We start from the raw sequence: 27,000 nt of genomic DNA, 5'->3' as shown, positions 1-27,000 counted from the left end.
AATTAGCATATGAGCCTACCTAGGTTTAGCTTTCACCTAGAATAACAAGAGAACAAAGCAAATTTGATGATAAAAGTAAATTAGAAAGTTGTTTAAAATGACATGCCCTATCTGAATCATGAAAGTTTAATTTTTACTTTACTATCCCTTTAAATATCAGATCTCCATTATGAGGGCTGAAACCAGGAATTTCCTTGCTTTGTGAATTAAGTCCTTGAAATTAGTGCAAGCTTTTTGTGATTTAACATACAGTATATGTTATTAGAAAATTTCATACAAAGGATCTATGTCTACAGCACAAAAAATACAGAGAGTGATTAATAATCTGGACAATTTTTATCAGTTAATTATTTATGCCAACACCTTCTTACCACATACATTAGTATTGTTTTTCTTGTAGATTGCAGATATCGTATACATTGAAATTGCTGCCGTCAATTACTTGAAAGCCTATGAACATAGGCGTCGCTACAGGGGGGCATGGGGGGGGCAATTGCCCCCCCAAGAATATTCTTTGCCCCCTGTGTGCCCCCCTGCAGAAATCTCCTTCATCTGCCTGTTGCGTCCGCCACCCTAACAGTTAACTTTTAAATCAGAGCGTTGCCGTGGATTACCATGGCAATGCTCTGAAACATTTGCTGCTAATCAGGAAAGAAAGAGCTGTCTGCAGGCAGACAAGTTACATATCCCACATGACCACCAGGGTTCAGGACTCCCCCCTCCCTGGTATAAGGTAGACTAATGGTGGATCCAGGGGGAGGGCAGCAGGCAATTGCCCCTCCCAACAGCTAGGACTGTGTGTGCATGGTGTAAGCAGAGGCAGCCCTAGAGTTAGGCAAAATAGGTGGTCGTCTAAGGCTGCATATAAGCACCGCAACAACAGCACTACTAGTAAAAAAAAGGCACTAAAGGCACTAAGATTGCGCAGCTGTCAGATGTTTAAGCATTTGTATTTAATTTTTGCACATGATCATCATGGTCTATACCGGGTGACAGATTTTGTAAAGAAAGATGTGGGCGGGGATGAGCCATTGGAGGCAGAGCTATAGCAGCCTTGATTCAGGACCTTAGTGACAATGGAACTACAGAGCTCAGGTAACATTCAATATATTTTGTGCTAAATCCAATTGGTGCGTCACTATCAACACTTGAAGGAGGCAAGTGGGAGGAATTTCTCACGAGCAGAGTGTACTCTGTATCTGCTCTTTGCTGCTGGCTTCCCTGCTGGTGTAGTGCCTGTGCAACTGCCAGCCCATGCCTTACAGACTCTACTATCTGCTTTAGCGAGGTAACAGAAAGCAAGCAGCCTAATAAAAACCTCAGTGCAGTGAAACTTAAATAATACCTAGCTAGACTCTAGACATTCTGGCCTGAATGTCTTTCCAAAACTGATTTTTGTCATTTGAAAGTTTTTTAATGCATTGCTCCGTGTTTGCACTAAGTAAGAAATCAGGGGGAGGAGTTTCCCCCTAGGAGTCTGGAGAGTGTGCTCTATCTGCACTCTGCTGCTGGCTTCCTGGGTTTGCAACAGCCTTTCATACTCTTCTGCCTGCTTCAGTAAGGCATGCAACAGCAGAACAAGCAGCCTAAAAAAACAACAACTCCTAGTGCAGTTTAAGGTCAGTACTGTGTATGCATCAGCTACAGCTAGCCTTTAGTATTGCCCCTCCTAATGGTTATGTGATTTGTCATTTTTAGTGCTGTGTGCATATAAGGCTTATCTGATGCAGTCCTAAAAAAAGTACCATATATTCTTACAATGAATCTTCTTTTATTTTGTTGTTTATGTGCTCAAATATCTTTTCAAAATATTACATTTCATTAAGCAGTCATACTATACTATCATGTAGGGTTTTTTTCTTTGAAGATTATATATATATATATAAGTATGTGTATAAATATATGCATTTTTTGTGCAGGGATTATATACACTTACCAATTAGTCAGGAGGATTACTACAAAGTAATTTGTAAATGTATGCATCTGTGTAAAAACACTATATACACTACACCCCTTATACCCCCGATACAGCTCCTATCCCCTTACTACAGCCCCTATCCCCCCTACAGCCCTTATACCCCCAATACAGCTTCTATCCCCTTACTACAGCCCATAAAGCCTCTATAGCCCACTACAGCCCCTATACCCCCAATACAGCTGCTATCCCCTTACTACAGCCCATAAAGCCTCTATAGCCCACTACAGCCCCTATACCCCCCACTACAGCCCCTATCTTCTTACTACAGCCCTTATTATGCCCGCCACTACAGCCCTTATTATCCCCGCCACTACAGCCCTTATTATCCCTGCCACTACAGCCCTTATTATCCCTGCCACTACAGCCCTTATCCCTGCCACTACAGCCCTTACACTACTGTATTTATAGATTGATGCATTTTATTTGCACATGATGTATATTGCATAGATGTTTTAGTTTGGATTGGATGCCAGAGGCTATATAGTTGTATTGTATAGTATTTGTGGCACTATTGTGTAATGTCTATATGTATTATTAGTTTGTCAAAGTCTTTTTAAATAAGTCTTGCTCTATTAGTGATTGAGGGATTATATTTTTTAGGAATTAGATGTATTATGGCATTATGTGACTGCTAGAATTTACACTGAGTTTTATCTTCTATTTTATTGTATATTTTATCAATCGCTACTGCATTTCTGATCGGAGGCCAACTATGTTTCATTGTCTTGACACTGTACAGTGACAAAGTTGAATCTAAATCTAAGGTTGGCTGTTTGTGTGTCTGAGTGTGTGTGTCTGAGTGTGTATGTGTCTGAGTGTGTATGTGTCTTACTACAGCCCTTATTATGCCCGCCACTACAGCCCTTATTATCGCCGCCACTACAGCCCTTATTATCCCCGCCACTACAGCCCTTATTATCCCTGCCACTACAGCCCTTATCCCTGCCACTACAGCCCTTATCCCTGCCACTACAGCCCTTACACTACTGTATTTATAGATTGATGCATTTTATTTGCACATGATGTATATTGCATAGATGTTTTAGTTTGGATTGGATGCCAGAGGCTATATAGTTGTATTGTATAGTATTTGTGGCACTATTGTGTAATGTCTATATGTATTATTAGTTTGTCAAAGTCTTTTTAAATAAGTCTTGCTCTATTAGTGATTGAGGGATTATATTTTTTTGGAATTAGATGTATTATGGCATTATGTGACTGCTAGAATTTACACTGAGTTTTATCTTCTATTTTATTGTATATTTTATCAATCGCTACTGCATTTCTGATCGGAGGCCAACTATGTTTCATTGTCTTGACACTGTACAGTGACAAAGTTGAATCTAAATCTAAGGTTGGCTGTTTGTGTGTCTGAGTGTGTGTGTCTGAGTGTGTATGTGTCTGAGTGAGTCTTTGAATGTGCTGTCTGTGTCTCTGAATGTGCCTGATTGTGTGTTTGTGCCCGTTTGTGTGTGTGCCTAATTTAATTTTTGAAGTAGGAAGTGGCTGGCTGTGTAAAGTTGGTACATGGTACTTAGTATTAGTTACACACAAACACACACACACCAACAAACACTCAAGGTCTGTTCATTGGTCTTCATTAGTGACATATTTAATATAGGGAATTATTTACAGAGCCCCGGTGTTTGCTGAAATTCCTTTAAACTATAAAGAAAATCTTTTGAGAGTTTTCCTCTCTTTCTCAGGTCTGAAGAAATACCTGAGGAAGAAAGGAAAACTCTTGAAAGCTTATCTTTTAAAAGGGACATGAAACCCACATTTTTTCTTTCATGATTTAGAAAGAGAATGCAATTTTAAACATCTTTCTAATTTACTTCTATTATCTCATTTGTTTTAATCTCTTGATATTCTTTGCTGAAAAGGATATCTAGATATGCTCAGTAGCTGCTAATTGGTTGCTGCACATAGAAGCCTCGTGTGATTGGCTCACCCATGTGCATTGCTTTTTTACTTCAACTAAGGATATCTAAAAAATTAAGCAAAATAAATAATAGAAGTAAATTGTAATGTTTTTTAAATTTTTATTCTCTATCTGAATCATGAAAGAAAGATTTTGGGTTTAGTGGCCCTTTAAGTATTAGGTTAGTAGAATAAAAAGGTATCATTGCATACCCCATTACTCTAATTTATATATATATATATATATATATATATATATATATATATATATATATATATATATATATATATATATACATATATATACACAACTAAATTTTATAATGATTTAGTGGTGAAAATTATTAGTGCCCCCCCAGTTTTGACTGTGGTATCTTATGTGCCCCCCCTATATATTGTTCCTAGAGTCGCCACTGCCTATGAAGAAACACAAAATAAGTTTTTCATATTTGTGGTATCTTATTTTCTAACAAATTTTTATTGGAATTTTTGAAACAAGTAACTAGCACAAAATAATTCTGTGCATGTAATAACAAAGACCCCTTTTTCAGATAAACAGACTAAGGCTTAGATTACGAGTGGAGCTCTATTTAGTGCTCCTGCTCGCTCGTTAACTGCGCTAGACGGAGGATTTTTGTGGCTGTGCTCATAATATGAGTTGAAAGTAATACGTTAGTGCTCCAGCGAAAACCTGACCCGTGCAAAAAGTTGAACTTCGAATATCGTGAATGCGTTAATGTATTCCCCGTAGACTTCAATGGAGTGCAAAAACGGAAAATAAATCTAAAACCCATACTCACGCATTAACCCAATATGAGCGCTAAACCTGACATGAAATATTAATATTTCACAGTCCAATATTCTTCACATAGTAGAGTATACTCTATTTAATCATATTCTTGGTGGAGAGAGAGAGTGAGAGAGAGAGTGAGAGAGAGAGAGAGAGAGAGAGAGAGAGAGTGAGAGTGAGAGAGATTTTTCATGTTTTCATCAACTTGACTTGCTCTAATCACGTGTATATATATATATATATATATATATATATATATATATATATATATGTATATATACATATGTATATATATGTCTGTAAATACATATATACACACATATAAATAAATACATATGTACACACAAAATGTTATATATATATATATGTGTGTGTGTGTATATACATACATATATATACAGTAAAGTATATATGGATATCTATATTAAAGCCCTTTGCCTGCCTTTTTTTCTAACATCCGAGACCTCATATCTTTGAGCCCTTATAACTTTTTAATGCAATTTTTTAAAATAATATTTATCAGACAGTGTTATTATCAGTGTAATTGTACTTTTCAATGTATTTTTGATGTGTTTTGTGCCACCTTTTTGTCTTGCGTAACAGTTAACCAGAGCGTGCTAACTCGACGCACGTTAAATTCAATTGCACTCAAGCAAACACATATTATGTGTGCTATTTTGGTTGTGTGCTAAGCACCGCAAAATACACCTTATCGCTCACACGCTAACAAGAGTAATTTTAAATGTGAGTTTACCAGAATCAGTTTTGCCACAACTTCCCAAACAATTTCCAACATAATCAAGCTGTAACAATTATGTTCAAACCAGGCCATAATTTAAAGAGACATTAAACACTTTGAGATTGTAATGTAGTATACCTAAATTATGTGTAATTTAGAAAAAAATTCTGCACCAAACTATATTTATTTTGTCACCTTTTCTTGTAATTTAATTCTAAAAATTGTGGGTTTCCAATTCCTAATCAAAGTAGAAAACATCATTTATGTAAGAATTTACCTGAAAAATTCATTTCTTTCATATTGGCAAGAGTCCATGAGCTAGTGACGTATGGGATATACAATCCTACCAAGAGGGGCAAAGTTTCCCAAACCTCAAAATGCCTATAAATACACCCCTCACCACACCCACATTTCAGTTTAACGAATAGCCAAATAGTGGGGTGATAAAGAAAGAAGTAAAAAGCATCAACAAAGGAATTTGGAAATAATTGTGCTTTATACAAAAAAATCATAACCACCATAAAAAGGGTGGGGGGTGGGGCCTCATGGACTCTTGCCAATATGAAAGAAATGAATTTATCAGATAAATTCTTACATAAATTATGTTTTCTTTCATGTAATTGGCAAGAGTCCATGAGCTAGTGATGTATGGGATAGCAAATACCCAAGATGTGGAACTCCTCTCAAGAGTCACTAGAGTGGGAGGGATAAAAAATAAAGACAGCCAAATCCGCTGAAAAAAAATTAATCCACAACCCAAATCATAAGTTTTAATCTTATAAAGAAAACGAAAAAAAAACTGAAATTATAAGCAGAAGAATCAAACTGAAACAGCTGCCTGAAGAACTTTTCTAACAAAAACTGCTTCTGAAGAAGAAAAAAACATCAAAATGGTAGAATTTAGTAAATGTATGCAAAGAAGACCAAGTTGCTGCTTTGCAAATCTGATCAACTGAAGCTTCATTCTTAAAAGCCCAGGAAGTGGAAACAGACCTAGTAGAATGAGCCGTAATCCTCTGAGGCAGGGATTTACCCGACTCCAAATAAGCGTGATGAATCAAAAGCTTTAACCACGAAGCCAAGGAAACAGCAGAAGCCTTCTGACCTTTCCTAGAACCAGAAAAGATAACAAATAGACTAGAAGTCTTCCTGAAATCTTTAGTAGCATCAACATAATATTTCAAAGCTCTCACCACATCCAAAGAATGTAAGGATCTTTCCAAAGAATTCTTAGGATTAGGACACAAGGAAGGGACAACAATTTCTCTACTAATATTGTTGGAATTCACAACCTTAGGTAGGAATTTAAATGAAGTCCGCAAAACCGCCTTATCCTGATGAAAAATCAGAAAAGGAGACTCACAAGAAAGAGCAGATAATTCAGAAACTCTTCTAGCAGAAGAGATGGCCAAAAGAAACAACACTTTCCAAGAAAGCAATTTAATGTCCAAAGAATGCATAGGCTCAAACGGAGGAGCCTGTAAAGCCTTTAAAACCAAATTAAGACTCCAGGGAGGAGAGATTGATTGAATGACAGGCTTGATACGGACCAACGCCTGTACAAAACAATGAATATCAGGAAGTTTAGCAATTTTTCTATGGAATAAAACAGAAAGAGCAGAGATTTGTCCTTTCAAAGAACTTGCAGACAAACCCTTATCCAAACCATCCTGAAGAAACTGTAAAATTCTAGGAATTCTAAAAGAATGCCAAGTAACACCATAAAATGTAGGTCTTCCAAACTCGATAATAAATCTTTCTAGAAACAGATTTACGAGCCTGCAACATAGTTTTAATTACTGAGTCAGAGAAACCTCTATGACTAAGCACTAAGCGTTCAATTTCCATACCTTCAAATTTAATGATTTGAGATCCTGATGGAAAAACGGACCTTGAGATAGAAGGTCTGGTCTTAACGGAAGTGGCCAAGGTTGGCAACTGGACATCTGAAAGATCCGCATACCAACACCTGTGTGGCCATGCTGGAGCCACCAGCAGCACAAACGATTGCTCCATGATGATTTTGGAAATCACTCTTGGGAGAAGAACTAGAGGCGGAAAAATATAGGCAGGTTGATAACGCATCCACTGCCTCTGCCTGAGGATCCCTGGACCTGGACAGGTACCTGGGAAGTTTCTTGTTTAGATGAGATGCCATCAGATCTATTTCTGGAAGCCCCCATATCTGAACAACTTGAGAAAACACATCTGGGTGGAGAGACCACTCTCCCGGATGTAAAGTCTGACGACTGAGATAAACTGCTTCCCAATTGTCTATACCTGGGATATGGACTGCAGAAATTAGACAGGAGCTGGATTCCGCCCAGGCAAGTATCTGAGATACTTCTCTCATAGCTTGGGGACTGTGAGTCCCACTCTGTTGATTGACATATGCCACAGTTGTGATATTGTCTGTCTGAAAACAAATGAACGGTTCTCTCTTCAAGAGAGGCCAAAAATGTAGAGCCCTGAAAATTGCACGGAGTTCCAAAATATTGATTGGAAATCTCGCCTCTTGAGATTTCCAAACCCCTTGTGCTGTCAGAGATCCCCAGACAGCTCCCCAACCTGAAATACTTGCATCTGTTGTGATCACAGTCCAGGTTGGACAAACAAAAGAGGCCCCTTGAACTATACGATGGTGATCTAACCACCAAGTCAGAGATAGTCGAACATTGGGATTTAATGATATTAATTGTGATATCCTTGTATAATCCCTGCACCATTGGTTCAGCATACAAAGCTGAAAAGGTCTCATGTGAAAACGAGCAAAGGGGATGGCGTCCGATGCTGCAGTCATGAGACCTAAAACCTCCATGCACATAGCTAATGAATTGAATGACTGAGACTGAAGGTTCTGACAGGCTGCAACTAATTTCAGGCGTCTCTTGTCTGTTAGAGACAAAGTCATGGATACTGAATCTATCTGGAAACCTAAAAAGGTTACCCTTGTCTGAGGAATCAAAGAACTTTTTGGTAAATTGATCCTCCAACCATGACTTTGAAGAAACAACACTAGTTGATTCGTGCGAGATTCTGCAGAACGTAAAGACTGAGCAAGTACCAAGATATTGTCCAAATAAGGAAACACTGCAATACCCCGCTCTCTGATTACAGAGAGAAGGGCACCGAGAACCTTTGAAAAGATCCTTGGAGCTGTTGCTAGGCCAAAAGGAAGAGCAACTATGCTGGTCTAGAAAAGAGAATCTCAGGAACTGATAGTGATCTGGATGAATCGGAATATGAAGATATGCATCCTGTAAGTCTATTGTGGATATATAATGCCCTTGCTGAACAAAAGGCAGAATAGTCCTTATAGTCACCATTTTGAATGTTGGTATTCTTACATAACGATTCAAGATTTTTAGATCCAGAACTGGTCTGAATGAATTTTCTTTCTTTGGGACAATGAACAGATTTGAATAAAACCCCAGTCCCTGTTCCTAAAAAGGAACTGGAACGATTACCCCAGAAGACTCCAGGTCTGAAACACACTTCAGGAAAGCCTGTGCTTTCTCGGGGTTCACTGGAATGCATGAGAGAAAGAAACTTCTCATAGGCGGTCTTACTCTGAAACCTATTCTGTACCCCTGAGAGACAATGTTCTGAATCCAATGATTTTGGATTGTATTTATCCAAACATCCTTGAAAAATTTTAGTCTGCCCCCTACCAGCTGAGCTGGAATGAGGGCCGCACCTTCATGCGGACTTGGGGGCTGGTTTAGATCTCTTAAATGGCTTGGATTTATTCCAGACTGAGGAAGGCTTCCAATTGGAGACAGATTCCTTAGGGGAAGGATTAGGTTTCTGTTCCTTATTCTGTCGAAAGGAACGAAAACGGTTAGAAGCTTTAAATTTACCCTTAGATTTTTTATCCTGAGGTAAAAAAGCCCCCTTCCCCCCAGTAACAGTTGAAATTATAGAATCCAACTGAGAACCAAATAATTTATTACCTTGGAAAGAAAAAGATAGCAACGTTGATTTAGAAGTCATATCAGCATTCCAAGATTTAAGCCATAAAGCTCTTCTAGCTAAAATAGCTAAAGACATATATCTAACATCATTTCTGATTATATCAAAAATGGCATCACAAACAAAATTATTAGCATGTTGAATTAACTTAACAATGCTATACATATTATGGTCTGATACTTGTTGCGCTAAAGTTTCCAATCAAAAAGTTGAAGCAGCTGCAACATCAGCCAAACAAATAGCAGGCCTAAGAAGATGACCTGAACATAAATAAGCCTTTCTTAGATAGGATTCAAGTTTCCTATCTAAAGGATCTTTAAAAGAAGTACTGTCTTCCGTAGGAATAGTAGTACGCTTAGCAAGAGTAGAGATGGCCCCATCAACTTTGGGGATTTTCTCCCAAAACTCCAATCTATCAGTAGGCAAAGGATACAATTTTTTAAACCTTGAAGAAGGAGTAAAAGAAGTACCCAGTCTATTCCATTCCTTTGAAATCATATCTGAAATAGCATCAGGAACTGGAAAAACCTCTGGAATAACTACATGAGGTTTATAAACCGAATTTAAATGTTTACTAGTTTTAGTATCAAGAGGACTAGACTCCTCTATATCTAATGCAATCAACACTTCCTTCAATAAAGAACGAATATACTCCATTTTAAATAAATAAGAGGATTTGTCAGTGTCAATATCTGAGGCAGGATCCTCAGAATCAGACAGATCCTCATCAGAGATAGATAAATCAGTATGTTGTCGGTCATTTGAAAATTCATCAACTGTATGAGAAGTTTTAAAAGACCTTTTACGTTTATTAGAAGGTGGAATGGCAGACAAAGCCTTCTAAATGGAATCAGAAATAAATTCTCTCAAATTGACAGGAATATCCTGAACATTAGATGTTGATGGACCAGCAACAGGTAATGCAACACTACTGATGGAAATATTCTCTGCATGTAAAAGTTTATCATGACAACTATTACAAACTACAGCCAGAGGAACAGTTACTACAAGTTTACAACAAATGCACTTAGCTTTGGTAGAACCGATATCAGGCAGCAGGAATCCAGTAGTAGATTCTGAAACAGGATCAGATTGAGACATCTTGCAATATATAAGAGAAAAAACAACATATAAAGCAAAATAATCAATTTCCTTATATGACAGATTCAGGAATGGGAAAAAATGCAAACAGAATAGGCCTCTGACAAAGAAAAAAAGGACCAGAGGCAAAAGGAATAAAAGTCTTAAATAATGATAAGCAGTTTGGCGCCAAGTATGACGCCCACAACTGAAAATATTTTTTGGCGCCAAAAACGTCCGCAACAAACGTGAGCGTCACAGATGACGCAACCTCGTGAAAAGACTCGGCGTCAACTAAGATGCCGGAAATGACAAATTTGCGTAAACAAACGTAATTCTTGCGCCAAAAAAGTCTCGCTCCAAGAATGACACAATAAATTATAGCATTTTGCACTCACGCGAGCCAAATACAGCCTGCAATTTAGAAAAAAAAATCAATTTGAAAACTTCAGGTAAAAAAATGTTTTTATTTATTTTTTTAAAAATGCATTTCCCAAATATGAAACTGACAGTCTGCAAAAAGGAAATATACTGATAAACCTGAATCATGGCAAATATAAGTATAAATATATATTTAAAACTTTATATACAAAGTGCCAAACCATAGCTGAGAGTGTCTTAAATAAAAGAAAACATACTTATCAAAAGACACTCATCCACATATAGCAGATAGCCAAACCAGTACTGAAACGAGAATCAGTAGAAGTAACGGTATATAAGAGCAGGGCCGCCACTAGAAATTTTGGGGCCCCTGACTTAACCATTGATCAGGCCCCCCCCCCCTCCTTTGACATGTGCGATTATTGACCAAGTGACTAAAACGTATATGCACTTTATTCTTAATTGTCTATTTAAACTTGGAAATGTTGTAAAGGTAGAAACATACACTGAAACACACACACACACTCACACATAAGGATTCACATACAGACACTCTAGCAAACACGCAAAGAAACTCAGACACAGACACCCAAACAGACACTTAGCACTTGTTTATATTGCCCTGACAAGTAATGAGGTAAACTACAGTTTTGTAAAAAAAAAAGGAGATTTAGAAAACAAAATATGGAGTTCTGATTATCTTTTTGCAAAGGAAGATGCCAACTAAATGATGACAACAGCTTTACAGTGGCTGAAAGGAAGGGCCCTGAACTGCCTAAACAATAATTTAAAGGTTAAATGATAGATTGGTGACTTCCGGAAAGGTCTCATAAGTCTCAAAGTCTGTAGAAAGATGTGAATAATCAGTAGTAAGGTCAAAATGTCCTAAAAAGGAACATACAATGGACAATCATACACAAACTCAAACTTGCACATACACCCAAGGAAACACCAACAGAGACAGCCTCAGAAAACACACAAAGACATACACACACACACAGAGACACCCACAGAAAACACATAAAGACATACATACACACCCTCACTGAGACATCCACAGAAAACACACAAAGACATACACACCCTCACAGAGACACCCACAGAAAATACACACCCTCACAGAGACATCCACAGAAAACACAGACATACATACACACACACACACACACACCCTCACAGAGACATCCACAGAAAACACAGACATACACACACACCCTCACAGAGGCATCCAGAGAAAATACACAAAGACAAACACACGCCCACCCTCACAGAGACACCCATAGAAAAAGCTCAAATCATATGCACACACCCTCACAGACATCCACAGAAAATGCACAAAGACATACACACCCACCCTCACAGAGATACCAACAGAAAAAAATAAATACACACTTATAGAGACACAAACCAAAGCACAAAGACATAAACACATACACCCACAGAAACACTCACAGGAGGAATCATTTATGCACCTTGCATCCCTTAAATCAACAGTGTGTGACATGCATGATAAAAAATGCAGAAATTAAGAGATCACTTTTTAAAGAATCATATTTGTAAATGTGCAAACAAAAATAATTCTGTGAATTCAAAATTGTACATTAATGATCTGGGTAGATGGCTAGATGAAGAAAAGTACTTTTAAAAGGTTGACATATGTTTGTTTGATATTTTCCCCATTTTCCCCAACCAAGAGCACCACTTCAAATATAGTGTACAAATGTTCCCATCTGTCAGCTGTACTTGTGGATTTTGAAAATGCTGTACTCTATATGGTCTTGGTGGAACCATAAGCTGTGGTACTCATACCATTAGATCTGGTTAAATGCAGGATTTAAGCTTGTTGGTATGCATTTCAAAATTAAGTCAGCTGTAGAGTAAACTGAACAGTTTTAAGTTAACCTTTCTCATTTCCAACACTGAGCAATCTTAGTCTGAGAGTATAACATGTTATGCAGATGTAAAAATCTTAGATAAAATGCCTCCTTGTATCTGAAAAGTCCTTGCATAAAGGGGCAGTAAACTGGAATATAATATATATAATTTGTGTATTGAGGAGGAAACATTTCTGCATGGTTTTAAATATAGAATTTCTACAGCATTGTCAAATAATCATAAATACACTGCTGCTAAAAAAATAAATGTGTTTTTATGGACCCCTGTCCCCACCATACAACTACTACCACACTGAAGTTACAATCTTAAATTGCACAAATAAAATAAAAAACATTTGTTAAGTAATTCCTACCTCCTCTGCAAATGAAAGTGATCAGCCGTCTGACTCAGGCACACACTCTACAAACAAAGTGCCAAGTCTGTCTCACACTGTGCATAGTGGTTTAGTGCACACTCAGAAATCCTCTCAAATGCTAATACTTTACTCCTTGTAATAACATTTCCCATGCTCAATTAGCACTCTGCTGTAGTACCCACTGGTGGCTGCCAAAATTTAAAAAAAAAATTTTTTTTTTTTTTTACTTCTTGCCTCATGGGGCACCCCTAGCCCATTGGGCCCCTGACAGGAGTCACCCCTGTCACCCCCTGATGGCGGCCCTGTATAAGAGTATATTGTCAATCTGAAAAGGGTGGTAAGAGATGAATCCCTACGACCGATAACAGAGAACCTATGAAATAGATCCCCGTTAGGATGACCATTTTATTCAAAAGGTGATACTCCCATAACATCCCTCTGACATTCACTGTACTCTGAGAGGAATCGGGCTTCAAAATGCTGAGAAGCGCATATCAACGTAGAAATCTAGCACAAACTTACTTCACCACCTCCATAGGAGGCAAAGTTTGTAAAACTGAATTGTGGGTGTGGTGGGGGGGCTATTTATAAGCATTTTGAGGTTTGGGAAACTTTGCCCCTCCTGGTAGGATTGTATATCCCATACGTTACTAGCTCATGGACTCTTGCCAATTACATGAAAGAAATGACTTAACACATTAATGATATTTGATCAGAGCTACAGGCTAAATTATAATCTCATCAAATAGTGATAATATTCTGTCCTGCAGCCCCTTCCACAGCTTTAATTTTTCAAGAAATGTCCTGTTTTTTGCTAAAACAGCAGGGAGCACCAGATTTTGCCCAACCCCACCTATGATTAATTTATATTCATATTTATTTATATTCATATTTAAAAACAAAATATATAAAATAGTTGCACAAAAATAATCCTATACAGAATTTCACGAAGTATCTTCTATTTTTACACTCAACCAATTCTCCTCATTTATTTTGATTCCTGTACTTTGTATTAGTTCAGAGAAACAAGGGTTTATGAGCCGTAACCTCAACACCACAACAAAATGAAAAGTTGTTGCCAGGTGATCATTATTAATATGATGATCTTTGACAGCATGAAGCCCTTTATTTGAGCCATGGCATCTCACTCTTTTAAACATGGGATCAAATTACACATTTCTATTTTGGGGAACAATAAAGGCCCCTTAAAAATTGCTAGAACCCCCCAAAATAGAACCAATGTTGTAATGGAAGCTGGATGGACACAGGACCAATTAATTTGAAAATGCAGGATAGCTCCTTTGATGTAAGTTGCCTGATGTTTGTGGAAGTAAAATAGGGTGAACCCCAGCACCTTGTTGTTGTTCCATAGGCATAAAGTAATAAAAGGTTTTCCTCTTTAGCAATCTTGAATGTTGGAATGTTGAACAATTGTGTTGATATAATTTTGCTAGTTATAGTTACAAGTTGACTTGTATCAACTTGCAAAGCTTAAAGGGACACTGAACCCAAATGTTTTCTTTCGTGATTCAGATAGAGCAGGCCATTGTAAACAACTAATTTACTCCTATTATCAATTTTTCTTCGTTCTCTTGCTATCTTTATTTGAAAAAGAAGGCATCTAAGCTAAGGAGCCAGACAATTTTTAGTTCAGACCCTGGACAGCACTTGTTTATTGGTGGGTGAATTTATCCACCAATCAGCAAGAACAACCCAGGTTGTTCACCAAAAATGGTCCGGCATCTAAACTTACATTCTTGCTTTTCAAATAAAGATACAAGAGAATGAAGAATATTTGATAATAGGAGTAAATTAGAAAGTTACTTAAAATTGCACGCTCTTTCTGAATCATGAAAAAAAAAATTGGGTTCAGTGTCCCTTTGATGACTGTTATATCTTAAAAAGATATGAAACCCAAAAATGTTCTTTTGTGATTCAGACAGAGCATACCATTTTATTAAAAAAGTTTCCAATTTACTTCTAGTATGAAATTTGGTTTCTTGTCATTATATTCTGTGTTGAAGAGATACCTAGGTAGGCATCTGGAGGACTACATGGCAGGAAATAGTGCTGCCATCTAGGGCTTCTGCGAATGTATACCATTCTTGCCTAACTACTGCTATATAGTGCTCCAGAAATGGGCCAGCTCCTAAGCCTACGTTCCTGCTTTTCAACAAAAGATACCAAGAGAATGAAGAAAAAATGATTATAGAAGTAAATTAGAAAATTGTTTAATTTCTATCTGAACAATTTTGGGTTTCATATCCCTTTAAGAGTAGGGATTTCTAGCCAGAAATCGGTAGATTGGATTCGCCCAATATTGATTGCAGCTAGGAGGACGCCTTTGAGCACCTAGATATGTCTGCTTGTGACTATGCTGCAGGCGTTTCCATCTTTCCCTATCCTTTATGAGGATTGTCTTCTGCTTGCAAGTGGTACAGTGGATTATCTGTTTTAACACTGATGTTCATCAACCCTGACCCTATGATCATTTTTCCAACTTTTAATGTAGATTTCAATTTCCTCTTTCTTTAATATATTGGTAGTTATATTTAGTGTTTCAACACACTGGAAAATAAATCCTTATACCCCTTTAGTTGTGTTAGTTGTCAGAAACAGGCTGAGGTTGTCAGCGGATAGACAGCACCAATTATCAGCAAATGGGGTTAATCCAAAGGAGTAGTCTAGGGTCAGGCTTAAGTTCAGTGCCAACGTATCCATCAAAAGTTCTCCTATAGAAGTCAGTAGTCACTGAATTAGTCTTTAAAATAAGGTAAAGGCAGGGATGAAGCTTGAGGCATAAGTCATGACGTAAGCAGGGGTCAGAACAAGGAAAGCAATACAGGAACAAAAATGCTATGACTTACAAAACACCTAACTGATGTCAGCAGGAGCCTTTTAACACCTCTCCCATAGGTCTTGATGCAAATACACCTGCAGGGTAACTTTCAATATTCAGTTCCCCCTTAGAGCAGGGAACATAGTCAGTATTATAACTAGAAGAGGTTAGTGATTCCTGTGCACTAAACTTGGCGCACCTTTCTGGCAACATCCTCAACCATGGAAAACGCACAGCGTACCCATTGCTGCAGGCCACACTTATCCAAAGCCTTACAGCCTGGCCCTGGACTTCAGCTACTTTGATTGCCCTGGATTTAGCGCACCCCTGGACTCCTAAAGCAGCCCTGGGTAATTTTATTAGAGCTATTTGCTACCAGGATCTTGCAGTAGCAATAACCAGCCACTTGCTGGTTAATTATTGCACTCCCGCGATAGGGCAAATTTGCCCGTTTGCAGGAGCGGAATAATTTAGTGCTCCACTTGTAATCTAGCCCTATATTAGGCATGTCAGTAAAAGTAATAGATAAAGTAAACCAACATGTTTTTTCAGAGAAGTAGCACATACTGTAAAGACAAAAAAAGATTGCTGATAAAAAATACAGACAAACTATGGCAGATTATGATTTGAAAACAGGAAGACTAAAGATCATGAAGAAGAGAAGATGACACAGTCAGTGAGAAATGAGGACTAAAACAGGAGAAAAACAAAACAATGGATGGATATTAAAACTCAAAAGAGATGATAATTACTTCTGTTCTGTCTTCACAAAAGATTGTGGAAATAGAACAACTACGTTAAGGGATGCTACTAAAAATAGAACTTAGCACTAATCTTTTTACAGATGAGTTTTTATTGAAAGTATAAAAATAAAAGTAAAAAACTGCGGGTCCAAATAATATTAATCCAAGGGTTTTAAAGGAACTTTGAACTGTGCTAACTGCCCAGTTCACGTATCTATTTAAATCAGTCACTTTTGATAGGCTGTTCGATAACTGAGGAACAAATAATGTAGTTCCTCTACATAAAAAGGTAATAGGAAAAATTCTGTTAAAGCGACAGTCAACACCAGAATTTTTGTTGTTTAAAAAGAAAGATAATCCCTTTATTACCCATTCCCCAGTTTTGCATAACCAACACAGTTATATTAATATTCTTTTTACTTCTTTGATTATCTTGTATCTGAGCTTCTGCTGACTGCCCCCTTTTTTCAGTTCTTTTGACAGACTTGCATTTTAGCCAATCAGTGCTCACTCCTAGGTCACTTCACGTGCATGAGCTCAATGTTATCTACATGAAACACATGAACTAATGCCCTCTAGTGGTCAAAATGCATTCAGATTAGAGGCAGTCTTCAAGGTCTAAGACATTAGCATATGAACCTCCTAGGTTTAGCTTTCAACTAAGAATACCAAGAGAACAAAGCAAAATTGGTGATAAAAGTAAATTGGGAAGTTGTTTAAAATTACATACCCTATTTAAATCATTAAAGTTTTTTGGACTTGACTGTCCCTTTAACTACATAACTGTCAAGTTAATTTCTTTAACATCAATAGTACAGAAATTAATGGAAACTTTTTTAAAGAAAAGGTTTATGGCTTACACAACAACAAACAATTTAGAGGACCAAAAACAGTATAAATTAACTTTAGGAAGATCATATCAGACTTACGTAATTGACTTATGTAACTAGTGCTACACTAGGGTTAATAGTAGTAGTTTATGTAAAATTCGGCAAAGCATTTCACCCTATCCCACAAGTCAAACTAATTCACAAATGTATCGCCTGGGTTTAGACTCAAATATTGGGAAGTAGGTAAAATCCTGACAAGGCTTACGACTGATTTTGTTTTACTTTTGTTTAGCAGTAAGTTATCCCCTTTGCTGAGGTCACTTAGGGACAGATATGTGGAAGAGTTAGGCTTGTGAAGTCCGCAGTGTACACTTCCAATTCTCAGTATTTGAAAGCCCACAATTTTCAGAGGTAAAATTACAGGAAAAGGAAGCAAGATAAATAATAAATATTACAAAGGTTTTTTTTTTTTTTTACTACACATAAATTCAACAAAAGTATTTAATATCTGTACAATAATAGAGTAAAACATTTATGATACAAAACTGGTATGTTCTCTTACTGCCCAGGGCTAAAGCTTAGAAATAAGATCTTTTCTGCATTTAAGAGATTCGTTATTATACTTGCCTTGTTCTTGTTGAGGACAGAGCAGACAGGGCCTCCTGGGCACATCATAAATGTTTTCTTTAGAGACAGAGAATAATAGTTATCAATGATTTGGAACACTGCAGTCAGGTAAGTTGCAAACAAAATACATAAATAGTAAAGTTAGTATATGTAAAGACGTGTTTCACGGTCAAATAGAATTTTGAAATTCAAGATATTTATATCTATATTGTTTTAGTTGTAATCCTTCCTGCTTCTCAGAGGCTCAGTGTGTGTATTACTACTCTATACGTCACTACACTACAGCAAGATTAACCCCTTTATTCCCGGCACAAGTGTTGAACATCAGAACAAAGTCATCATCGATTGATCACGTGATTTCAAGGCCGGAATCCAATCATGGGGGACTGCCTAAATTGTTAGGCACCACACCAGTCTGATCTTGAGTTTGTAAGAAGGAGGAGGCTGCAAGATGCCGTCCAAATGGCGCGAAGGGGTTAAGGAAGGGGAGGAGAGAGAAAAAAGTGCTGGAAGGATAAATGTATACTATATTTAATGTATTTTACTTTTTTGAAAGAAAAATCAATTACATTTTAACTCCTATTACATTTAGATAGCTTTGCATCATTTTACAGAAAACTAGAAATTAAATTCAAAATACACAAATGTATATATAATGTTTAAAGTCATAGCACATTTAAAGTGCAGTTTTAGGGTACTGGCCTGGCCAAACAGGAACTGATAGAAGAACAGATAAACTGACTGACCACACATGATTAAAAACCAGGATACTTGTTTAATCTTGTGCGGTCAGTCAATCTGTTTTTTCTTTTTGTTAGAGTTTTAGATTGAAGACTGGGTCACTGTCTGTATTGGCTTGCGGTGATGCCATGTGCGGTGTGGGGGATAAAGAGGGAGGTGCATGGGTGACTTGTAGCGGGAAAAAGGGGGAGGGATGGGAGTAAGGGGAGGGCTCCCTACGCTACAGCAAAACAATTTGGTGAGGGAAGGGGTCCCCTACGCTACAGAAAAGTATGAAGGCAGGTTGCAGGTGGGTCAATATCTATGATCGCTTCAAGTGGGGAGAGGGAGGGATTTGGATTGCTACACTACAAAAACACTTTTTTTTATTAATAAAATAAATAAATACAGTAAAAAATATATTTAAATGTCTAGAAACTGGGTACTGGCAGCCAGCACCTAAGATGGTGGCTTCTAGAGAGAAGGGGGAGGGTTAGAGAGCTGTTTGGAAGGTGGGAGGGTTGAGGAGGGATCCCTACAGTGAGAAAAAAAAATATTAAATTAAAATTAAAGCTGAAATTAACCTTATAAGGTACCTGATTAACCCCTTCACTGATGGGAATATTAGAAGTGCGGTGTGCAGCTGCAATTAGTGGCCTTCTAATTACCAAACAGCAAAAGCAAAGCCATGTATGTCTGCAATTTCTAAACAAAAAGGTATTCTAGAGAAGCTTTTACAAACATTTGTATTATGACTGCACAACTGGTATAAACATTATTTAATTGAGAAACCCAAAGTTTGTGAAAAGATAGCGATTTTCTTTAAATGGACATTGAACCCAATTTTTTTTTTCTTTCGTGATTCAGATAGAGCATGCAATTTTAAGCAACTTTCTAATTTACTCCTATTATTACATTTTCTTCATTCCCTTGGTATCTTTATTTGAAAAGCAAGAATGTAAGTTTAGATGCTGGCCCATTTTTGGTGAACAACCTGGGTTGTTCTTGCTGATTGCTGGATAAACTCATCCACCAATAAACAAGTGCTGTCTAGCGTTCTGAACCAAACATTGTCTGGCTCCTTAGCTTAGATGCCTTCTTTTTCAAATAAAGATAGCAAGAGAACAAAGAAGAATTGATAATAGGAGTAAATTAGAAAGTTGCTTAAAATTGCATGCTCTATCTGAATCACGAAATAATTTTTTTGGGTTCAGTGTCCCTTTAATATGATCGCATTTGCTGGCAAAGGGCAGCATGAACTATACCAAGGTGTGCCTAGCTCAATACCTTGGGTTGTCTTTAAAAAAAACGCTCTATTTCTGTTCTCTAGTACTTTGGGCAAGTTTTTCTCTAAAATTCACTGTCATGAAGTAGTTTACTCACATGGACAATTGCACTTAAGTGTCAAATGGCATCTGTTAATGCAATAGTTTAACTTCTCACGCTTAATGTAAAAACTGGAAATTCCTGGTTTCGTCTGTCACTTAACCCAGTAACAGCCAAAACCAGGAATTTCCAGTTTTACATTAATCGTGAGAAGTTAAGCTATGGCATTAACAGACGCCATTTGACACTTAAATGCAATTGTCCATGGAAGTAAATTACTTTTAATTAACCCCTTAATGACTGAGGACGTGCCAGCCACGTCCTACAAAAAACTGTCATTAATGACCAAGGACGTGCCTGGCACGTCCTCTGGGTTTCAAGTGCTAGAAGCGATCGTGATCGCTTCCAGACGCTTTCAGGGTATTGCAGCGATGCCTCGATGTTGAGTCATTGTGCAATACCCTTTGCTAAGCAACTGATGCAGAGAGGGCTACTCTGTTGCCGTCTCTGCATCGGCCAGCGATGGTGCCGATTGTTGGTGGCGTGGGAGGGATTGCAGGGAGGCGGGTGGGTGGCCCATCGCTGGAGGAGGATGGGAGGGGTGTGAGAGGGGTGGAGGGGGGCGTGAGATGGTGGGAGTGGGTGGGACCGCTTACACTACGGAAAATATGTACTAAGGTGGAAGGAGGGAGAGGGGGATATTAGTTAGTAAAATGATCTGGGAGGGGGTAGGGTGGTAGGGGAATGAGGGGGGGCAGCTACACTACAGAAATAAAAAAAAATTATGTATTAAAAAAAAGCAAAAAAATGGAGTGAAATGGGTACTGGCAGAAAGCTGCCAGTTTCTAACATGGCGGCTAATATGTAGAGGGGGAAGGGTTAGAGAGCGCTGTTCGGGGGGTCAGGGAGGTTGGGAGGTAAGGGGGGACACTATCCTGCAGAAAATATATTTTAAAAAAAATGTAAAAACAATTTTTATCTTTTATTTTTATACTGGCAGACTTTCTGCCAGTACTTAAGATGGGGGTGACCTTTGGGGAGTGGGGGAGGGAAGAGAGCTGTTTGAGGGGGTAAGGGAGGGATCAAGGGGTGGGATATGTCAGGTGGGAGGCTGTTCTCTACACTAAAGCTAAAATTAACCCTACAAGCTACCTAATTAACCCCTTCACTGCTGGGCATAATACAAGTGTGGTGCGCAGTGGCATTTAGTGGCCTTCTAATTACCAAAAAGTAATGCCAAAGCCATACATATCTGCTATTTCTGAACAAAGGGGATCCCAGAGAAGCATTTACAACCATTTGTGCCATAATTGCACAAGCGGTTTGTAAACAATTTCAGTGAGAAACCTAAAGTTTGTGAAAGAGTTAACAATTTTTATTGTTATTTATTATTATTTGATCGCATATGGCGGTGAAATGGTGGCATGAAATATACCAAAAGGGGCCTAGATTAATACTTTGGTTTGTCTACTAAAAAAAATATATACATGTGAAGGGTTATTCAGGGATTCCTGACAGATATCAGTGTCACAATGTAACTATCGCTAAATAAAATGGTTTGAAAATAACAAAGTGCTACTTGTACTTATTGCCCTATAACTTGCAAAAAAGCAAAGAACATGTAAACATTGGGTATTTCTAAACTCAGGACAAAATTTAGAAACTATTTAGGATGGGTGTTTTTTGGTGGTTGTAGATGTGTAACAGATTTTGGGGGTCAAAGTTAGAAAAAGTGTGTTTTTTTCAATTTTTTCATCATATTTTTTAAAAAATATTTTATAGTAAATGATATGATATGATGAAAAACTAAATTTATGCTTACCTGATAAATTTCTTTCTTTCCGTATATGGTGAGTCCACGTCTTTATCAATTACTGTTGGGAATACCACTCCTGGCCAGCAGGAGGAGGCAAAGAGCACCACAAATAAACTGTTAAGTATCACTTCCCTTCCCACAAACCCCAGTCATTCGGCTGAAGGTAAATGGAGAAAAAATGAGTAACACAAGGTGTAGAGGTGCCTGAAATTTAGACAAAAATAACTGTCTTGAAATAAAGGGCGAGCCGTGGACTCACCATATCAGGAAAGAAATTTATCAGGTAAGCATACATTTTGTTTTCTTTCCTAAGATATGGTGAGTCCACGGCTTCATCAATTACTGTTGGGAACCAATGCCCAAGCTAGAGGACACAGATGAATAGGGAGGGACAAGGCAGGCAGACCTAAACAGAAGGCACCACAACTTGAATAACCTTTCTCCCAAAAGAAGCCTCAGCCGAAGCAAAAGTATCAAATTTATAAAATTTGGAAAAAGAATGTAAGGAAGACCAAGTTGCAGCCTTGCAAATCTGTTCCACAGAAGCTTAATTCTTGAAAGCCCAAGAAGAAGAGACAGCCCTCGTGTAATGAGCCATAACTCTCTCAGGAGACTGCAGCCCATGCAATCTGAATAGCAAACAAATTAAACTTCTCAACCAGAGAAAAGAGAATAGCAGTAGTTTTCTGTTACAGAGAAAACAAACAAAAACAGAAGAAAAAATATATATATGTCCAGGATATATATGTCTCAGAAATAATGCAGCATAAATTTCTCAGAAGTGCAAGTCCCCCAAACATAGAAGACCAAGCACTTACCTGCATCTAGCGTCCGGCAGGAGGACAGCCTACCCGGTGTGAGAGGATGCCACTCCTCACATAGACCTGTAGAAAAAAGAAAGAACAGAGTAAGCCTACTCTGGCTTTCTATACTAGGGCAGCAACATGTTAGCAAAACGCAGTGAAGCCCACTTCACAAGTTCCTAACTGCTTTAAAGCCACCACTGCCCTACTGAAGAGACTAACGTGGAGTATGGCTAGACCCAACCTTGAAAGGAAAGATCAGAGCAAACCTGCTCCGGCTTTCAAAATAAGAAAATCTTGATTGAAGTGAAATAAATCCAAAACTTAACCTGCTCCTTGCACCGAAGGCAAAGAGAATGACTGGGGTTTGTGGGAAGGGAAGTGATACTTGACAGTTTGTCTATGGTGCTCTTTGCCTCCTCCTGCTGGCCAGGAGTGATATTCCCAACAGTAATTGATGAAGCCATGGACTCACCATTTCTTAGGAAAGAAATAATGGTATCTTTAGAATGTCCATTTAATGGCAAGAAAAATGGTATACAGTATAATATGTGTGAGTATAGTAAATGAATGAGGAAAATTACAGCTAAACACAAACACCTCAGAAATGTAAAAACAGCCCTGGTCCTTAAAGGGACAGTATACCCTCATTTTCATATAACTGCATGTAATAGACACTACTATAAAGAATAAGATGCTCAGCTACTGACATAAAAATCCAGTATAAAACTGTTTAAAAACTTACTTACTTAGAAGCTCTAAGTTTAGCTCTGTTGAAAAGGTAGCTGGAAAGCCCACTGCAAGTGGGAAATAAGACACCCCCCTCCCTCTTCTTTTGCATATGAAAAGACCCTTTACACAAACAGGAGAAAGCTGGAGTAGGTAGCTGACGGTATTCTCATAAAAGTTTGGGGCTTGGTTAGGAGTCTGAAAATCAGAGCAATGTTATTTAAAAATAAGCAAAACTATACATTTTTTTAAAGAACAACAACTTTATGGGCTATATAAATAGATCATCTACAAAACATTTATGCAAAGAAAAAATTAGTGTATAATGTCCCTTTAATGGTAAGAAAATAAAAAAATGGCCTGGTCACTAAGGGGTTAATAATTACATATAACTGAAGCAGTAAAATACAGAGAATCAGTTGTTTGAAACAGATGAATTACCAGCAATATGCTGATCTGTGAGTTCTGAGGCTGATTCAAAGGTTTTTGCTTCCTTGTTGTATTGCTTGCATACTCCTTTATATAAACCATTCTTTGAGTTTGCTTGAACCGTGTTCACCAGATCAGGGATGTCAAACCTGATAACACATCACAGAAAGAAAAGAACAGTGTTTTATACAGGAACACACATGAACATGGAAAAAAAAACTATACACATAAACATTGGTACCCTGACAGAAATAGTTAAATCATAAAATGTCAGGGGATTCTTGGGTAGAAAGAAGTTATAAAATAATTCTTTTCAAAAGATTAGTATGTGCCAGTTATATCTCTTTAACAGTATTAAAAATCACAAGCCCCCACTGATTTTCTCTAAGACGTTAACAGAGATTCAATTCATGTTGGTAGCTTTACTTATCCACATGAAAGGGCACAGCACACATGATTATGTCAACTGACAGGCTGTTGTCTTCTGTTAGGCTGAACTGTCCGCTTGCTGATTATAGCTAAAAAATTGTAGACGTACCTGAATGGAGGTGTTCTGTATTCTCCTACTGCGTTACGTTTCCCTACTTACGGGCATGCCTACAAAAAACTTGCAAACACAGTTGTGCACGCATGCGCTCACTGCCGCAGTAGGAAAATATTACAGAATCCGCCTACAATAAACTTGCAAATAACACTACAGAGCACGGCATGCATGCGCTCATTTTACATATTGCAGAAGCAGTACCTCCATAAATTTGGCACTAGCTAGGTACATCTAAATAACAGAGGCAAAAAACATAATTTATGTAAGAACTTACCTGATAAATTCATTTCTTTCATATTAGCAAGAGTCCATGAGCTAGTGACGTATGGGATATACATTCCTACCAGGAGGGGCAAAGTTTCCCAAACCTCAAAATGCCTATAAATACACCCCTCACCACACCCACAAATCAGTTTAACGCATAGCCAAGAAGTGGGGTGATAAGACAAAAAAAGTGCAAAAGCATAAAAAATAAGGAATTGGAATAATTGTGCTTTATACAAAAAAATCATAACCACCACAAAAAAGGGTGGGCCTCATGGACTCTTGCTAATATGAATGAAATGAATTTATCAGGTAAGTTCTTACATAAATTATGTTTTCTTTCATGTAATTAGCAAGAGTCCATGAGCTAGTGACGTATGGGATAATGAATACCCAAGATGTGGATCTTCCACGCAAGAGTCACTAGAGAGGGAGGGATAAAATAAAGACAGCCAATTCCGCTGAAAATAATCCACACCCAAAATAAAGTTTAAATCTTATAATGAAAAAAACTGAAATTATAAGCAGAAGAATCAAACTGAAACAGCTGCCTGAAGAACTTTTCTACCAAAAACTGCTTCAGAAGAAGAAAACACATCAAAATGGTAGAATTTAGTAAAAGTATGCAAAGAAGACCAAGTTGCTGCATTGCAAATCTGATCAACCAAAGCTTCATTCCTAAATGCCCAGGAAGTAGAAACTGACCTAGTAGAATGAGCTGTAATCGTTTGAGGCAGAGTTTTACCCGACTCGACATAAGCATGATGAATTAAAGATTTCAACCAAGACGCCAAAGAAATGGCAGAGGCCTTCTGACCTTTCCTAGAACCGGAAAAGATAACAAAAAGACTAGAGGTCTTTCAGAAATCCTTAGTGACTTCAACATAATATTTCAAAGCTCTAACTACATCCAAAGAATGCAATGATCTCTCCTTAGAATTCTTAGGATTAGGACATAATGAAGGAACCACAATTTCTCTACTAATGTTGTTAGAATTCACAACCTTAGGTAAAAATGTAAAAGAAGTTCGCAACACCGCCTTATCCTGATGAAAAATCAGAAAAGGAGACTCACAAGAAAGAGCAGATAATTCAGAAACTCTTCTAGCAGAAGAGATGGCCAAAAGAAACAAAACTTTCCATGAAAGTAATTTAATGTCCAGTGAATGCATAGGTTCAAATGGAGGAGCTTGAAGAGCCCCCAGAACCAAATTCAAACTCCAAGGAGGAGAAATTGACTTAATAACAGGTTTTATATGAACCAAAGCTTGTACAAAACAATGAATATCAGGAAGATTAGCAATCTTTCTGTGAAAAAGAACAGAAAGAGCAAAGATTTGTCCTTTCAAGGAACTTGCAGACAAACCTTTATCCAAACCATCCTGAAGAAACTGTAAAATTCTTGGAATTCTAAAAGAATGCCAGGAAAAATTATGAGAAAGACACCAAGAAATGTAAATCTTCCAGACTCGATAATATATCTCTCTAGATACAGATTTACGAGCCTGTAACAAAGTATTAATCACAGAGTCAGAGAAACCTCTTTGACTGAGAATCAAGCGTTCAATCTCCATACCTTCAAATTTAAGGATTTGAGATCCTGATGGAAAAAAGGACCTTGTGACAGAAGGTCTGGTCTTAACGGAAGAGTCCACGGTTGGCAAGTGGCCATCCGGACAAGATCCGCATACCAAAACCTGTGAGGCCATGCTGGAGCTACCAGCAGAACAAACGAGCATTCCTTCAGAATCTTGGAAATTACTCTTGGAAGAAGAACTAGAGGCGGAAAGATATAGGCAGGATGATACTTCCAAGGAAGTGACAATGCATCCACTGCTTCCGCCTGGGGATCCCTGGATCTGGACAGATACCTGGGAAGCTTCTTGTTTAGATGAGAAGCCATCAAATCTATTTCTGGAAGTCCCCACATTTGAACAATCTGAAGAAATACCTCTGGGTGAAGAGACCATTCGCCCGGATGTAACGTTTGGCGACTGAGATAATCCGCTTCCCAATTGTCTATACCTGTGATATGAACCGCAGAAATTAGACAGGAGCTGGATTCCGTCCATACCAGTATTCGAGATACTTCTTTCATAGCCAGAGGACTGTGAGTCCCTCCTTGATGATTGATATATGCCACAGTTGTGACATTGTCCGTCTGAAAACAAATGAACGATTCTCTCTTTAGAAGAGGCCATGATTGAAGAGCTCTGAAA

At 37.9% G+C, this 27,000-nt stretch overlaps 1 protein-coding gene across 6 annotated transcripts in view; it reads right to left on the bottom strand.

Moving 5' to 3' along the window:
* Positions 1 to 27,000, bottom strand: part of LOC128653928 (uncharacterized) — a 155,520-nt gene that overhangs the window by 18,937 nt on the left and 109,583 nt on the right. For 4 of the 6 annotated variants that reach the window (XM_053707528.1, XM_053707536.1, XM_053707505.1 and 1 more), the window contains 3 exons: positions 23,986 to 24,122; positions 18,151 to 18,207; positions 379 to 450 (listed from right to left, as the gene is read on the bottom strand). In XM_053707528.1, the coding sequence (XP_053563503.1) occupies positions 380 to 450; positions 18,151 to 18,207; positions 23,986 to 24,122 (265 nt within the window). In that variant the 3' untranslated portion in view covers position 379. Of the gene's footprint in view, positions 1 to 371; positions 451 to 18,150; positions 18,208 to 23,447; positions 23,743 to 23,985; positions 24,123 to 27,000 lie in introns of those variants that run through there. The other 2 variants (XM_053707519.1, XM_053707543.1) reach the window with 2 other exon arrangements.

Source organism: Bombina bombina, chromosome 1 (assembly GCF_027579735.1).
Source record: "Bombina bombina isolate aBomBom1 chromosome 1, aBomBom1.pri, whole genome shotgun sequence".
Lineage (NCBI taxonomy): Eukaryota > Metazoa > Chordata > Amphibia > Anura > Bombinatoridae > Bombina > Bombina bombina.
Note: the sequence above shows the minus strand (reverse complement) of the source record. Positions and strands in the feature narration are given on the sequence as shown.